At 35.5% G+C, this 18783-nt stretch overlaps 1 protein-coding gene across 1 annotated transcript in view; it reads right to left on the bottom strand.

The window, feature by feature from the left end:
* Positions 1 to 1376: 1376 nt before the first annotated feature.
* Positions 1377 to 18783, bottom strand: part of LOC129938971 (dual specificity protein phosphatase Mpk3) — a 55439-nt gene continuing 38032 nt past the window's right edge. The window contains exons 2-5 of the mRNA XM_056046814.1: positions 7192 to 7306; positions 6934 to 7117; positions 6737 to 6872; positions 1377 to 2193 (exon numbers count right to left, since the gene is read on the bottom strand). Coding sequence (XP_055902789.1) covers positions 1772 to 2193; positions 6737 to 6872; positions 6934 to 7117; positions 7192 to 7306 — 857 coding nt within the window. The 3' untranslated portion in view covers positions 1377 to 1771. The remainder of the gene's footprint in view (positions 2194 to 6736; positions 6873 to 6933; positions 7118 to 7191; positions 7307 to 18783) is intronic.

Genomic DNA, 18783 nt, shown 5'->3' with positions numbered 1-18783 from the left:
ATTTCAATATTTATTTTCGTCGTTTCATGTGAAATTTTCTTTGTTTTTATTTTTTTGTTTTTTTTTATACAAATTAATTAAAAGTCTTAACAAAAAAATTAAGATATGTGTGTGTTTGATGTATTATGTTTAAATATAATGTAAAACATAAAATCGTAAAATATATAAATTTATGAATTTTAATAAACAAAACTAAGGGTCAGTCTATTCCATTTTTATGTTTTATTTTTTAAATTTGTAATAAACAAAATAAAAACAACAATTATAATTTTTTTTAAAATAAGTATTAATTTATGTTTAAAGATAATTATATTCAAGTTATTTAAGACGAAGGAAGAATAAAAGAAAACAGTTGACTGTTGGTAAAAAAAAGAAAACAATTCTACTACAAAAATGTTTATTTCTAGAAGAATAATAACGTAAAATAAATATATAGTATGTTTTTATGAAAGTATGATTTTTGTTTTGTTTTTTTTTTGTTATAAATTTTATAAAGAAAAGAACAACAATTAATTATTTAAAAAAAAAGAAAAAGAGTTTTGTGTGATTGACAATATGTATTATTTGTTCAAATTGTTTAGGTACATTTAAAAAACAAATAAAATATTACGAATTGTAATAAATTTTACATTTAAAACCTGCAATTTTTACGATTTTCATAATTCGTTTCATCAAAATACTTCTTTTTTTTTGTTTCCTTTTTTTCAATAATTATTAAAGTGACTTTTTTTCTTAAAACTTGTATGAATTGATTACAAGAAAAATACAAATATTTATAAATATTGATTTATGTTTTATAATAATAAAAATTGGCTTTTTTCAGTTTCATGTAGATTTTGTATTTTTGTTATTATTACTTTTTTTTGTATTTGGAAAGAACAAACATTTGTGACATTTGATGAATACTTATTCTAGTACATTGTAATATGGCTTTTTCTTAAATCTTATAAAATATTTTTATATTATTATAATAATATATTTTTATATATGAAAAAACATTGTTTTTTTTTGTTTCTTTGTTTGTATTAATTAACAGGGAAGATGTTTTTAAAACATTTCCTGTAAAACTTTTAATTACTTTCTAAATTTTTATTTCTGACTGACGTGAGTTTTAACAATTAATTTGTTTTGTTTTTTTAATTATAGTAATATTACTTGTTTATATTTTAAATATAGTTTTTTGTTTTATTTTAAATATTTTTAACAATACTAGCGTTTGTGGCGTGTATATAATATATATATATATATATGAAATTTGTTTTCTTCTGTATTTTGCTCACTCACAAATTTAAACATTAAAAAATATATGATTTTTTGTTTCATGTGTAAACAACTTTTAAATATTTTGTTTGTTTTTTTGTTTTGTAATTATGATGTTTTTTTTGTTTGTTTAAATATTTTTATTATTAGCCAAGCCAACAACAACCAATCGAGTAGGAAAAAGTTTTGTTTACTGCTCCTTCTGCTCGCCATCTTCGTCCAGTTCAGGTGCTTGTTCCTGTTCGTCAAGATTTGACATTGTTGACGAATTGGATGTCACAATTGATGATGTGAAATTTGTGTGACGCATCGTTATAGCTGTCACTGCTGCTGGTGATCGTAATGGTGGCGATCCAGTGGCAACATTTTCAACAACTGAAACCGCTTCGGCGGTAGTTGTTGTTGACGATGATGTCGTTGACGCGGGCGACATATTATCGGCGGCTTGTGCCACCGGTTCTTCACTACCAGCAGTAGGTGGCAGAACAAAACTCTTTCCTACAAGTTGATCTCATTTAAGTCCTGTATCAGAGGACGGTGTCCATCGGTCGAATTCAATACCGGAGTCTGGTGAGACTCCGGTTGCTTTGACATTCGCAATGAAACCACTTGTTTGCATGCATTTGCAATCGCTTGCAATGCAATTGCAGGTAAACTTATTACCACCGCGCGGATATCGGTCACAACTGGTGCTTGTTGCGTCCATTAGAGTTTCGTTGGGACTTAAACGTAATTCACGTTCGAATGAATGAAGTTGTTCCATGAAATGGAAATTTGGTGAAACATCAGGTTTGCGATCGCGTACTAAAGTAAAGGCTTCATTTAGGCAAAGGGCACGCGTATGCATTAAATAGGCGAGTGTTACGGTGACAGAGCGTGAAACACCAGCCAGGCAGTGAACCAGCACGGCGGCATTTTTAGAGCGGGCTTCCTCTGTAAAAATAAAAAAAAAGTTAAAATTAAAAAATACAGTTTTTAAAAAGCTTACGATTATAAATTTTGTAAAAAAGAAACTCGAGAAACCACTAAACTGTGAGATTGAAAAAGTCCCAGAGTCGTTAAGACCATTATGAAAAGGAATTCAAAATTAAACTGATTTTGCTTCTAATGCGGTTTTCCATGGGTAAAATAAATCAATACATTCTTGATCTATGTCAAAACACAAATTTTTATTATTTTTGCGTTCCATAGAGCAAAATAAATTGATTTATTTTTGATTTAAGATTAAATCTGCAGATTGGCAAACTTACCCCTCTTTTGCACAAATACAAAACAAAATAAAAAAAAAATATTTAGCTTGGAATTTGACAGCACTACTGCAATCCATAGAACGTACAGGAAGTTACACAAATAAAATAAAGCAAATGCAATTATTGTGTTCCATGCGCCACAAAAAAATCAATTTTTCAAGGAAATCTGAATTTGCACAATAAAATAAATAATTTATTTTGTGGTTTCAATGGCTGCGTTCAAACTCGTGTTGGATAGGTGGATTTTTAGATACCTTGTGGAACGAGTTGGATAGCTGTATTGAGATAACTGTCAACAAATAAAAACAACTATCAGCTGTTCACAAAAAGCAGAGAAACATTAAAGCTTCCAAGTCAAAACTGTTGTAGGATAAAACATTTAATGGATAATTCAAGTGATTTGTTGGACGATGACAAATTGATAGGTGCGTTACAATAAATAAGAGATAACCTTAATCTGTAATCTAAGTTAAATTTCCTCTTAGCTCAATTGGAATTCTATACGATTGATAATTTACTTGCGAAATCTACGGTTTTAAACGATTAACGTTTAACAGAAAGCTGAAATCAATTTTCAAGTTTCTTGAAATTCAACCATGTGTTGAGTCAGCTGTTCTGTCAGATATACATACGCCAGAAATTCTTGGATTCCTTTTATGACATCTTATGGGGCCCATACACTACACATGCCTGCATGCGCATACAGTGCTTGCGCATGCAAACTGCCAGTGTATGGTGTGAACTGTGTGTTTGTGCAAGCGGCATGAGCAATATCAAAAAATTTTGATATTTTCTTGCTTGTGCATGCAAGCATGAGTGGTGTGTGTGCTACATTTGCTCAGTCAAGGGCTAAAGCAATCAAAATTGCCGCAGCAGCGGAGTCGGAGCTTGACATTTTTTAAAGTTTTCTGTTCAGCGGTGAACACAAAACTGAATTTTGTACAGTTTGCATGCGTAGTGTATGGGGAAAGAGTGTTTGCGCATTTTTGTGCTTGCGCATGCAGGCATGTGTAGTGTATGGGGCCTATTAGCTGTTTTTGATCAGATGTTATTTTACACGTAAGACACTAACAAAAAGGTATCCAAATACCCTATCTGTCGTAGATTGAACGCAACCAATATGGTGCTACAATTTGACACCTGTCAAACTTAGCTGTCATTTAAAGTATCATAACATAAGTTAAGTGTTTGCGATTCACTATAATCGATGGATTATCAAATGATGATTTTGGTCGTCAATATAAGCGCACACTCAAAGGGATATACTACCCTTATTATTTAGACACAGTGTGAGCACTAGGAAAGGTAGAGAGGGGTTGAAAGGAGATGTCGGTGCACCTTGGTTTTGAATTCCTGAATATTGCAATAGCTGGGAAAGACAGAGTTTGGCAAGGCATTCCACATTCGCATAGTACGACTAAAGAACGAATCTCTGTACTTGACAGTACGATCAAAGTTGGGCTCGAGGAGAGAGAAGCGCTAGTATTACGGTTGAACTGTTTAAGGGGAGGAATGCAGCTGGCTATTTCTCTAGAGCATAAACCATTAAAATAACGGTAAAAGAGGGTGAGACAAGAAACATTTCGACTATATTCAAGTAACGTAAATGATCTTATGATGGTAATATCACCAACTAGTCTAAATGCTCTACGTTCAATACTGTCCAAGAGGCTTAAGTAAGTTGCAGGAGCACCAGCATAGATATGGGAGTTATACTCAAACTTTGGATGTCTTTGGAAGTCTTGTAAATAACAGCCATATCAGAGGGGAGAAAAACTTCTTGCATCGCCTTAGAAAACCCAAACATCTTGCGGCATTTTTGGCGACATCGCGTATGTGATCGTTCCACAAAAGGTGGTTGGTGATACACATACCGAGAATATCGAGATGTTCAGTCTTCTCGATGCAAGTGCCATCTTTGGATAATGATAAAAGACAGCATTGCGTTTCCGAAGCATTAAATTCCACGTGGTTTCTTATTTCCCATTGTACAATGCTGTTTAGGTCAGAATTTAATGAGCTTAGCATATTTTGTCGTTGCAGTTCCACATCCGAAAAAGATGGGTGTGAATCTGAAAACGAATATAAAAAGCTAAGAATACTATCGTCAGCGAAACAATGTATTGGATTATAAATTGCAGACAAGAGATCATTAATAAAAATGAGAAAGAGTGTTGGAGATAAAACAGAGCCCTGGGGCACATCAGCATTTATTTTGTGCTTTTAAGACTTGAATCCATCCAATACCACTTGTATTGAACGATTCGAAAGGTAATTACTAATCCAATGAAGGAAGGATTCATGAAAAACAAAAGCACGCATTTTCGATAAGAGAGCCTGATGCCAAACCCTATCAAATGCTTTTGAAATATCGAGTGCAATAGTCTTACTTTCTCCAGAACTATGTAAAAATTTGTTCTACTGTTCGGTGAGATGAACCATGAGATCACCAGTGGACCTATTGTTACGAAAGCCGTATTTTCGGTCATTAAAAAGCTTTCTATCTTCGATATATTTCTTGAGCTGATAATTAATCAGCGTTTCCATGACCTTGGAAAGAAGGGACTTAAGTGTAATTAATCGGTAATTAGAGGGTGAGAAAGATTCGCCTTTTTTGGAATAGGCTGTGACAAATGCGGTTTTCCATCCGCTCGGATCGAGACCTGAGGAGTAGGACAGATATAAAAGCTTACGCAGTGCTTTTGCCAGCTCTTCAGAACAATAACGGGGAAACCATCCGGACCATCAGATTTATGTATGTTATGATCTTTTAGGACTCTCGCTACAGTACGAGTGCGAAAAAAGATTTTCCCCATAGAATCATTAACTCGCTCAAGTACAGGCGGAGTCATAACACTCACTGGCAGCGTTGAATTGGCGCCGCACTGCCTAGCAAAGAGATCTGCTTTCTCTAAAGAGCTAACAAAAGGAGTGTCATTCACAACTTGCATAGGAACCGAGGAAAAATTCCTCATATTTTGTACAAATGTCCAAACGTGTATTTTTTGCCGTAATTTTTGGTCATGTAAACATTTGGTCCGGCGAATATGGGCGTTGCAGGCCTTTCTGGCTTGCTTGGACTTATTCCGGTTTTCCTCAGTTGGATTGGCTTTAAAACAATGGAAACTTACCTTCTTGACCCTAATAACCTCTTTACAGCTCCCATCGGACCATGCGTCTTCCTTAGGTCTGATGCTTTTAACCCTATTCGGGATGAAAGTTCTCATTCCCAGGAGAAACAAACTTGTGATCATATCAGCGCTGGCGTCAACGTCACTATCAAGGAAGCACAATGACCAGTTAAAGATCCTAAAATAATTATTGAGACCGTCCCAGTTGGCTTTCTCGTATTGCCAAACGGTGCTCTTAGGAGCTCTTTCTTTAACTAGAGAGTTCTTACACGACCGACAACAAAATAAACCTGTACAATTGTGAAGGAATTTAAAAAGAGTGAGAGCGTTACTAATGTCTTAAGGCATGTGCCTGAAAAAATTTCTGCTTTGAGTGCTAGAGTGAATGAATAAACATAAACATAAACGATATGTAGACGTCAATTGATCACCAAGATCATGGGATTTGACATTTCATACTCGAGGAAGCCATTTTTGCACATGTATCGCCATGCTTGTTTTATTGGCTTTACTTTCTAATCCGAAAAATAGATGGAAGTATTAACGTTTAAAGATAAATAAATTAGGTGGCGCAACAGTCAATGAAGGACCAGGCCTGGTGACTTACAACTCTCAACCATTCCTGTGTGCGAGTAATATTGTCAGGGATGGAAGGGACCAGTTTATATGCCGAATCCGAACGGCTAGTTTGAGAAAGCACTTTTTCATGACAAGAGTTACTCTTGGACGATTTGTCAATTCCTCGCAAGAAGCAGTACCCGTGAAAAAGTTAGGTGGCACAGGCAGGGATTGAACCCAAGGCCCAACGCACTAACCATGACGCTACGGGTACTATTAACGTTCTCAAGTCCTTATTTAACTGGAAAACAAAATTCTAATAATCGTAAGGCCTAATTAATTCAGTCATTATATTAAATTTAAAATCAAAGAAATTCATAAAAATTCATATGATACCTGACGGCATTAAGTTTAATCGAGAGTGAATGATTTGAGGTTCAGCATCAATAAAATATGGTTTATTGAACGAAGCTTTTTTACAAAAGTTGTATCTACTAAAATCTTTAAATGAATTTCCGACGGAAAAATAACACTTACCAATAAATTGTATAGCTGCTGGAAAATGCATAGCCAAATCTTGTGAATAATGATCCGTTATTGGAATTTGTAAATACTGTATACCTCCGGAAGCCTCAAATACATTTGGAAGATCAGGTGTTACATTCAAAACATACTAAAAATATTTAAAAATATTTATAAAATACAATTTTTATAAATCTTTTTTTTTAACAAACCTTAATATTATATTTTTGTAATGCCCTCGAATCACCACTATGTGATGCATTGCCCAAAAACAGTCCCGGCACTATTTCCACTGGTGCTTCATTGAAATTATGATGTGTTGTACTCTCACAATCTGACGACTCAGCTGAACTACTACAAGCTGAATCTGAATGAGGTGTTGATATCCTCAATGATCTATTTTGAAAAAATAAGAAATAAAATTAAATTTCATTTTATTTCCTTCGAATAAATGTAAATAAAATCCTTACCTTAAACCCATTAGTTGATCAGCTTGTGTACCACGACTAGATTCCATTTCCTGATTCTGGTTGCTATCATCCTCACACCATTCCGGAAATGCATCCCGGAAACTTGAAAATCCATCTGCAATAAACGAACGAAAACAAATAAATATTTAATAAATATGTATTTCAAAACAGAAGGTATTTTTATATTTTTTTTTCTTTAACTCTGAATGAAATGTGAAAGGAAATGACAATAGAATATTAAAAAAAAAAGAAAAAACTAAATTAAAATCACAAAAGCAACATCCGTTGCCGTGTCGCTAACCGTTTTGCTTTGAAATTTTAGAACTAACAACAACAACGACATCCAAAGAGCCAATATAGTAAAATAGTGGTAAGCTGAATGAAGATGGCGATAGCGTTGGCAAAATAGCCAGGCGACCAATGGTGGCGTGGCGTGGCGACAAACAAACGCAACAGGATGTACAAGAAATGTACAGAATAGAAAAAGAGTTTTTATTTTGTCTGTTTTTGGATATCACTTTTGCAATTTAAATGGCAAACAATAACCGGAAAAAGGAAATTGGCTTTTCCTGCCTCCACACAATAATAACTACGTGCGTGTTTTATTATTTTAGTTTTGTTTTTTTTTTTTTCTTTTTTATAAAATGGAAAAAAACGTGAATTGCAGATATTGAAGAATAAACAATTCTTTGAATTTAAAAAAATATTTCTATTTGTAATGCACTCATATTGATTGCGATAACAAAATTGGATTTCGTAAAATCGCACAGAATTCTTTTGAATATTTCAAAAAAAAGCTTACTGTTTCTTAGGTACTCCTGAGTGAATGAATAAATCTATGAAGGACAAACAAGGTAAGCTATTTCCTGCCAGTCAAGTTATTGTTGTACAGGGTTTTCCAATAAGATGTCTCATTTTGAGTTTAGACAAAGGACATTTATTTGATAGCGAAGGGGAAAGAGCGCCGTTAATAATGGAAAACGATATAAGCTAAGTGTTTCGTTTTTTCGAACTGGTGACAGGTGTAAAATTTTCACCAATTTTGAGGTGAATTAAAAAAAAAAAAACATCGGGTGGCTAACCCCAGTGGAGATTGGGTGCTAACCCCAGTGGAAAGTTGTTGTTTCCACTAAGGCACCTCTCCTTATCCAGACGGCAGCGGACGAATTCTTGAGACGGAATCAACGGTGGCGTCTACAGTTCCGATAAGGTTAAACTACTTAGTGAACTTATAGGGCTTCTTCTATATATTCGGAGCCCAGGCCTGTAAGGAGCGGTTTTCCGGCTACCCGTCCTTGGAGTTATACTAAGGATCTGGCCCTCCAGGTTGGGGGTTGTGCCTTCGGGGTGACTTCCTGGTCACGTAAAAAATACATTAGTTGCGAAGCACCAACAAGCATCGGATATGGACGGATTCACTGTTGACAACCCACGCAGATGAAATAAGGACAACGAACTTCGGATCTGTACGTAGGATGTTAGGTGTGAAACAGACCACGTGCAGCCAAACAATTAGCGGAAACCCTAAACTGCTGCAAGGCAGATATTACCGCCATCCAAGAAGTGCGATGGGATGGCCCGGGCAAACGCAAATTAAAAGACTGAGACGTATACTACGGCGACTGCTACCGAGAACAAAGACATCGTCTATTTGGGTGTGGTTTTGTGGTTGGAACTAGACTCAGGCAAAAAGTCTTGAGTTTCAACAGTGTAAGCGAGCGCATCACGACAATCCGCATCAAGGCATAATTCGCCTAATATGCAAGCATGCCCCAAAAGAAGAGAAAGATGAAGACACCAAAGACATATTCTTTGAGCTTTTGAACAAGACTTATGAGCAGTGCCCTAGCTATGACATTAAAATTGTCTTAGGAGATTTTAATACCAAGCTAGGAAGAGAAGACATCTTTGGTTGCATAATTGGGAGATACAGCCTGCACGACATCACCTACGACAACGGATTCAGGCTGATCAATTTCGCTGAGGGGCGAAACGTTCTGGTAGCTAGTACGCAGTTCACACATCTCAATATCCACAAGGGGACATGGAAATCTCCTGATCAACCAACCGTCAACCAGATTGACCACATTGCGATCGACGCACGAACTTTCCGATGGGCCAACATTGACTCGGACCACTACCTCGTTGTAGCCAAGGTACGGCTACGAATATACCGGTCCAAGTCAAAACAAGGAACTACTGTGAGAAGTTTCGACGTTAGACGGCTTCAATCGCAGGAGACTGCCATGTCCTATTCCGATCGAGCCTCTAGTTACCTCTTAAGGATTCCTATGCTGCCTCCATTTAAAACCAGTGGCAACATTGCCTTGCAGCCATCAGAGATGCCGCCTCTGAAGTGCTGGGTTTTACACGGCCACAACAGCGAAACTCCTGGTTTGACGACGAATGCCGGCAAGCGCACGCAGCGAAACAAGAGGCATACAAAACTGCGCTGCACGAAAAGACTAGAGCTGCTCGCGAGCTCTACGAGCAGAAGAGGAGAGAGGAACACCAGCTTCTTAGACGGAAAAAAGAGAGCATGAGAAGCGCGCGATCGAGGAGATAGAGGGATGTCACAACAGGAATGAGGTTCGTAAATTTTACCAAAAGGTAAAAAAAAACTCATAAGGGTACCAGCCACGAACCGAAGCCTGTAAAGACAATCAGGGGAACATAGTAGTAGAACCGCAGTCGATGCTGAGAATATGGAAAGACCACTTCTCCAAAAATATATAACGGCGATGACGAGCTATAAGGGAGATAGAACCACTGAACCTCGGAGACACAGATCAACAATTCGGCCTACCTGACCTTGACGTAGTGAAGATAGCTATATCTAAACTTAAGTCAAACAAACTGCTGGTGCTGACGGCAACCCTGCCGAACTATTCAAAGTAGCAGGCCATGGCTTGCAAGGGAGCAAGCACCAATTCATCTGCAAAATATGGTCGGAAGAAAGCATGCCCGATGAGTGGAATCTCAGCATAGTGTGCCCGATACATAAGCAAGGAGACCCTCTAAACTGCGCCAAATACAGAGGTATCAGTCTCCTTGACATTGCATATAAGATCCTTTCTGCCGTATTATGTGAACGTCTGAAGTCGTTCGTTAACAACCTGATATGGCATATCAGTGTGGTTTCAGACCAGGAAAGTCCACTATCGACCAAATATTCACACTACGGCAGATCTTGAAAAAAACCCAGGAAATTCAAATCGATACCCACCATCTCTTTATCGATTTTAAAGCAGCGTATGACAGCATCTATATAGGGAAGAGCTCTACCGAGCAATGTCTAGTTTTGCCCCCCTGTCAAACTTATCCGTTTGTGCAGAATGACGATGGAGAATGCACGCTGCTCTTTCAAGATCGGAAAAGATCTCACCGATGCATTTAATGTCAAAAAAGGTTTAAGACAAGGCGATGCACTGTCATGCAACTTCTTTAATATCGTTCTGGAAAGAACTGTGCAAAACTCAACCGTTAACACTAGAAGCACAATCTTCCAATGGTCCATCCAATTACTCGGATACGCAGATGATATTGACATAATTGGAAGATCAAAGCGTGATGTCAGTGGAGCGTTATTGAGCATTGCGACGGAAGCGAAGAAGATGGGTTTAGTGGTCAATGAGGGCAAGACCAAGTATGTGCTGTCATCAAGAAAGGACATTGAACAACGACGTCTTGGACAAAACGTCACCATGGACAGCTATAACTTTGAGGTAGTTAAGGACTTTGTGTACCTAGGAACCGCTGACAACGACACCAGCGCTGAAATCAATCGAAGAATAAACTTTGCAAATCGCTGCTTCTTTGGACTTAGAAGGCAATTGAGAAGTAAAGTCCTCTCTCGAGCATCATCATCCCGGATCTCATTTATGGCGCTGAGGCCTGGACCCTGTCAAAGAAAGGTGAGAGCGTCTTAGAATACTTCGAGAGAAAAATTCTTCGGGTGATTTTTGGTCCCGTACGCATAGATGGAGAATGGAGGAGAAGATATAACGATGAACTCTATGGGCTGTACACCGACACTGACCTAGTTAGCAGAATTAAGGTTCAACGGCTAAGATTGCTGGGTCATGTAGAGCGAATGAACATCAACGCTCCAGCCCGGAAGGTCTTCAAATCCAATCCCGAGGGACGCCGCAGTAGAGGAAGACCGCGACTCAGGGGGGTGAAGACCTCAACCAACTTGCCGTGCGAAACTGGAGACAGCTAGCTAGGGACCGAGCTGGCTGGAGACTCATGTTGGTTGAGGCCCTGGTCCGCCCCGGATTGTAGCACCAGCTTAAGTAAGCAAGTAAGTAACGTCAAAAAGTAGATGAGAAGTAAGATTTGAATGTTTTATCTTCATCATTTCTTGAAAACTTCCCAAATTACTTATTAGGTTTTAGTCGAAAAGTTAGTCGTATTAAAGTTGATAGAGAATTGCCATCACATTTTGTTAAAGAGATCAAATAACAGTTTAAAACTACAAAAGTAAATAAATTAGCAAACATTATTGGAAATTGTGGTGAAGTGTCAGAGTTCTGCTCTACGAACACATCCATCTCTATATGCAACAGGATATCATCTTGCCATTTATCTGCAGAGATTCTACAGCGGATGTTGCATTTGTTGTTTATATACATTTCTACTATACTGCGTATGTCCAAAAAAAAAAAAAAACACTTCTAGTGTCAAAGTTTATACACTTCACATGTCAAAAGATGTTTCGTTAGTACGAAACTTTATAAAATGAATTTTAAATCTTAAATATTGAATTTAACTTAAAAGTAAAATACATTTATATCAGTTAAAAAAAAAAAAAAAATTGTACTATTGTGAACTGAATTGTATGAATTGTAAATTGTATTGGTATGATTTCAAACTTCCCGCCCATCCGGCCATATTTTATTTAAAATTTAAAATTAAGAAGAAAAAGAAAATGAAATAAAACCATTCCACACGATAGTTCCGCACAGTCAACACGCGTTTTATTTAATCCGCATTTTTTTCGCTTTAGTTTTAAATTCTTTAATTTGCGAAGTTATTTAACAGCTCAAGTAAGAGCTAATTAAAAAAAAAGCTTGTTAAATTTTCAAAAGATGACAGCTGTCCAAACAGCTGTGTTTTTGTTTGTAAATTAGGAACTCCCCTTGTAATCTGGGGTCTACCTTTGAACTTTATCAGGTTAACCACAAAAGCTTTATAGGAATTTCGGCACGCGACCGAACGGCCACAAGCCGAAAGTTGGCTTTTTGTTTGTTGCTATCAAAATCAAGACCAAACATATGCTGATAAAACAAACAAATAACTTTTGACACTTAATAAAACTGATAAAAAATGTATAATTTGATAAAAAATAAAGGTTCATAATAAAAATACCAAAATAAAGAAGTTTCATAATTTCAACAAAAGAAAATACGTATTCTACATACATTTCTAATTTTATCCTTCAATTATAAAAAAAATTAACATGCAATGTATTTTAATTTGTAATGAATTAAAATTAACTGTTTTTTAATTAAAACCCAGTGAGTAATTTCTCATTTTTTTTTCATTTCATTAGTATATTATTTTTCTTGTTTTTTAAATATGCAAACAAATTTTATCACTCGTCGCTTTCGTCGCTCGTCGAGATAATAAAATCGATTCATTTGGCGAGATATTTGCACTATATGTATATTATATATTTTCATATATGTAAGCAAAGACATATTTATATGATCATTTAGATAGAGATTCATAATTTATCGTTTGAGATGGAAAATTGAGTCAATTTATACAAAGAACGTACAAAAACTTTTCATTCTTTTTGTTTAATAACTTCTGTTATGATATTTAAACATGGTTGCCACTTTGATAGATTGTAAAAAAAAGTTTAATATTGGCACTGACAGGACTTTATAAACTAATGACACTTCTGAAATGACAGTTGTTTGTCTTGATTGGCCACTTGATGAACACTCTCAGAAATACATTGTCAATTATTAGTATTTAACCGGAAGTCAGGGTAAAATGAAAATAAAAATGACATCTTAAAAATGTTGAAAAGTCACACTCAGATACAAAAAGATTTTATAAATGGGGAGTGAAAGAAGAAGTGTTATCCAAGACATTTTTTTCTCTTAACTTTAGTTAAGTCATATTTTACGACAACTGTCAAAATTCATGGCAATAACAAGGGTTTTTCTTATTGATCTCAATTGCATTTCTTTTTCAATTAGAGCCTTATCACGCTGGATACGCTCTTAGCAGGGTTTAATTAAATCTCACCCACCACTGGAGGAATGAATTTTCAAAAGATTTCATGTGCATCTGTCATACCACACAAAATAAATGTGAAGTTAGTCGCACTTGGATTTTTATACACATCCCGAGAGTTGAAAAGAAACAAAGATCTTCTTTGACAGCTCAGTTTTCTGATATGTGCTTGAAAAAGAGAATATGTTTAACAACTCCTGTTGCAAATCATTTTGACTCGCTCCAACATCTCAACTTTAAAAAACTGAAAAATGATGCAAACCTCTTTGAGCAGAAGTGAAACGTCAAAATAAGTATTAAAAATTCAACCTCTAATAAAAAATGTACTTTCTTTACAAAACTCTTTGGCAACATTGACTGTAAGTTAAGATCATCGTCACCCCATAAAGAAAAAATGGAAGGAAAAAAATGAAATAATTTATTTGCGATCCGCGTCTCAATTTATCATGATCGAGCAATTAAGCGCGCAAAACGATCAGAAAAAGAGATGAAGATAAACATAAACTATAAAATAATGCATACCAAAGAAATGCAAAGAATAAAAATAAACAATCAAACAAATCTTAACTAATAAATCGGTCAAATTAATTGAGGTTTATTGATATCATACACTTTACAACATCAACAAAAAATTTTTGAATTTATTTGTGAAATTTGAATGAAATAAAATTCTCATTTGAAATCTCAAATCGAAGAATTTTTATTTCCATAATAAAAACTGTCTATTGCAAAAATTTATATTTATCACCTTTAAGTAGGTGAGAAAATTATTTAGATTTGTAATGTTGCAGTTTATTATAAATGACACTCTATCAATAACATCATAATTATTTAATATAATTATGTGTTAAATTTGGTTGGTATTCGACAATTTGTGCCTTTTGAATACTCATTCATAACATGAGTTCGTCAGTACCTATTAAAAGAATTTATTAGTAATAAGTTGAAAAGGATTGAATGACACACCTCCTACATGCGCGTAATTTATTTTTAATTTATTCAAATTTATTAAACGATGAAATAGAGAGGATTTGAATGTGCGAAACATTTAGGTCAAACGATTTGAAAGAATAAAAATGAGTGCGTTCAGTGCAGTACACGAGTTAAATTTGTAAAACTGTCATAGGAAGTTTTTCTTTTTTAGCTCCGGAAAGAGTTCTGAACAGAGTCCGAGCATATAAAGCATGCTCTAAACATTCTTTGAACCAGAACGCTTAGTTGTCACTATTTGACTTTTTTATTTTTTAACTGTCATTTTCTCTTTCAGATACAAGAAATAAGAATTCAATGTTCAATTTCAATATGTTTCAATTTCACCTGGTAAATGCTTGTTCAGCTTTCAAATCACTGAGCTCATCAAGCACTCTCTGAACGAGCTCAGAACACGTTCAGATGGAAAAAAGTTATACAACTGTGAACGTTCAGAGGTAAAAAAAAGACTATTCTTTGTTTGACAGTTCAGTTAATTTTGTGCTCTGAACTTAAAGTATTGATTATAGGTTTACACCAAAAGTCAATCTGAGTTTATAATAATATTTTTTTTTTTAAATAACTTACAGGTACTCAAGGGGTTATTAGTACCCTTTATTTGTTTATAGAAAATAGGGATGGATTTAAGAGGAGATACCGCTGCACATTTGTCTTAAAATTCTGAACATCGTTCCACATTCTCGATGTGCTATTTAAAAAAGAATCTCTATACTTGACAGTACGCCCGAAATTGTACTTTCGAAGAATATCCCTCATTTCATCTTTAGTCATGCCATCAAGCTTAATATTTATATCCTCACAAGTTGCTTTTATTTCAGCAGTGGAACTTTTTTCTGAAGCTAATTTTTCCAAAAAAATGTTTTGTAAGATGGTCTAGGCGGAATCATTCGCCGTTTTTAATATCCTTAACCATAAGATCAGCAAAACGTTCAACATTTCGTGACGCTTTAAGAACAGGCTCAGGGGTCAGAATGGAACAATCTACTTCAAGCATTTGGTCCTCGAGAACGAAAAATTGATTTAAGTACACATCCCATTATGACATATTCGAATTGTCCCGTGATGCCTCCATAAATTGCAAAACTTTGATCATAGATAAACCTCCTCTTGAATAAGTCTTCCATTTTAGAACGTAAATGTAACTGCATTGGACATTAATTCCAACCCTTTGTCTTCAAGAACCTTCTTCCTGGCTTTTAGTTCAGCTACAGCTTTTTTAACATCCCATTCTGGAGCATTATTAGCCTTAAGACTTCTCACTAGATTGCCTTGTTCCAGGCACTTTTTCTCTAAGTGGAGCAACTATAGCTTCAGCTTCGGGAGACATCATCTTGTCAATTGATTTAAGAACTATTTTTCTGTTAACTTTTTTCGTTCCCGTTGAGCTGAAGGGTAAACTGATGAGCATTCCTTGAAGTGCGAATATTACAGCTGAATCGTTTAAGGGGGAATGCAACTGGCTAATTCGACAGAACATTGTTTGTAAAAATATCGATAAAACAACGAAAGGCGTGAAACATTGCGGCAATGCTCTAGGGATGTAAATGTTTCGATTATAATTCTTTCGCCTTTCATTTTTAAAGCCCTTTTTTGAATTCCATTCAAGAGCTTTAAACTTGTTTTTGGGGCACCTGCCCAGGTATGTGAATTATATTCAAGCTTAGGACAGATGAAAGCTTTGTAAATTACAGCCAGATCAAAATGGTTGACAAATTTCTTGCATCGTCGAAGAAATCCTAAGCACCTGGCAGCATTTTTGGCGATATCGATGGATGCAAGTCACTCATAGATAGTGTCATCGGGGGTGTGTTACGCTTTAACGACAGGAGACAGCATTGAGTTTTCGAAGCATTAAATTCTACACTGTTTCTGACTCCCCATTAGACAATGCTGTCAGGATCAGAATTTAATGAGCTTATGATACGCTGCCGTTTAAGTTCCACATCCCAAGGACAAGGCTGTGAATCTAGAAACGAGTAGAGAATCGGAGACAAGACGGAGCCCTGGGGGACACCAGCATTTATTTTATGATTTTCTGACTTGAAACCATCTAATACAACTTGTATTGAACGGTTAGAAAGTTAATTTCCAATCCAACGAAGGAAAGATTTATCAATACCAAAAGCACGCATTTTCGATAAGAGAGCTTGATGCCAAACTCTATCAAATACTTTTGAAATATCAAGTGCAATTATCTTACCCAAAACGATGTAAAGATATGTTCCACTGTTCGGTGAGATAAACCATGAGATCACCAGTGGACCTATTGCTACGAAAACCATACTGTCGGTCATTAAGAAGCTTCCGTTCTTTGAGATATTTCATGAGCTGACAAATAATCAGCGTTTCCATCACCTTGGAAAGAAGGGACGTGCTTGCTATTGGACTATAGTTAGAGGGAGAGGAGGATTCGCCTTTTTTAAGGACAGGCTTGACAAATGCAGTTTTCCATCCGCTCGGAAATAGACCTGTAGAGTAGGAAAGATGGAAAAGTTTACGTAGTGGTTTTGGCAGCGATGAAGAACACCTCTTCAGAACAATTGGGGAGATACAATCCAGGCCAATGGATTTGTGTATATCAAGGTCTTTCAGTACTCTTACAACTGCACTAGAACGAAAAAAGATTCGACCCATAGAATCATTTACGTTTCGAAGAAGGGGAGGACTAATGACACTTTCCAGTAGCGTCGAATTAACAGCAAACTGTTTTGCAAGCAAATTGGCTTTATCAATCGAGCTTATGTACATAGGGAGTGCGATTGTTAACGAGCGTTGGAACCGAAAATGACGTGGTGTTTCGTACGTTTTTTACAAATGACCAGACATTTTTACTACCTTTGGGACATTGTAGTATTTTTTGCCTTAATTTCTGATCATGAAAAAATTTGGTTCGTCGAATATGACCATTACAGGTCTTTCTAGCTTGTTTGAACTTATTCCGGTTTTCCTAAGTCGGGCTGGCTTTATAACAACGGAAACTTACATCTCTGAATCTTATAATCTCACAAAACTAAACAAAATATAATTTATTTTGACAGTACTTTCAATTTTCAGATGAGGGATGTGTTGATCAAACATATCACTTCATATTGATTGGGGCTAGTTTGAGTTTCTGAAATTATGACCCAATAAAGTTTTAACAAATTTAATAAATCAAGATCACTTAATTTTTCAATTTTAAATATAAATATATAGACAAAATATAAACAACGATTAAAATTTGATAAGAAGCTCATTTCAAAAAATTTAGAATTTGACATTAGGTGTAAAAAATAAGATCATTCAAATGGTTGCGTCGGGACGATTGGCAAAGTGCATTTCTTTTCATGTAATTTTTAACCATGTTTTCATCCATTTCGGGAAATAACTTAATAATGCAAACGCGGTCTTAGCTATTTACGAAACCATTAAACTTCTTACACAATAAAGCCATGATCTTAAGACATAGGTCAAAATTGGCGAAATTGGCTAGTTCACTATCGTAAATGGCAACCATTTTCAACTGATGTATGTTATGTCACTTAAAATGACAGCTGAATTTGAAAACTATCAGGCCTATTCTGCTATTCATCGGGGGGAATTTTACTTAAATTTTAACTAATCATTATTCTGCTATTAACTTGAAGTGAATCTGTGTATGTCGGTAACGTCGGTAATACTGCGCGGTATTCTTCTATTCACGTGAATGCATTCATTCTATACAATTCAGTTCCGCATATAAAATGCAGCGGATTTTTCATTTGTTGTCGGTTTGTTAATTTTTGTAAGCAAAATTAAAGTGAAAAATAATTAACATTTTTAGGGGAAGGAAGAAACTTTTTAACATTTCTCTAAAGCTCACTGTTTGAGGATTCTCTTATTCCTCTGCTTACAATTGGAATAAAAAGTCAAATACTGCCCATTTCCAAAAACTACACAAATTATTCCGTTAAGGTGGATTGATTAAACATAATTTTTGTATGAATCAAAACAATTTATCCATCATTCCCAACATTTTTACATGAACAGCTGTTTATTTGAATGTCAAATTGGTTTGGGATAATGTAGTTCACCCGATGGATAGCAGAATGCAAAGGCAGTGTAAAAGGGAATCAAATGAGTGAATCGAATATACGATCCACGTGAATAGCAGAATAGGGCTGTATGTGTGTTGTGGGTGTGTTCCTTAAGATCGTCAGAACTTCAAGAATATTAAAATTTAATTATACCTGATATCTATTTAGTAGACGCAGACGTTAAAAACTTGGTATACAAGTGTAGCCTTCAAATACTAAAAAATTAATTCTAAAACTGATTCCAATACTTTTAAATTTAATATTTCAAGAATATGTATCAATATTTTCAAAAATTAGA

Source organism: Eupeodes corollae, chromosome 1 (genome assembly GCF_945859685.1).
Source record: "Eupeodes corollae chromosome 1, idEupCoro1.1, whole genome shotgun sequence".
Taxonomy (NCBI): domain Eukaryota; kingdom Metazoa; phylum Arthropoda; class Insecta; order Diptera; family Syrphidae; genus Eupeodes; species Eupeodes corollae.
The sequence above is the reverse complement of the archived record's forward strand: the minus strand, read 5'-3'. Positions and strand labels throughout refer to the sequence as shown.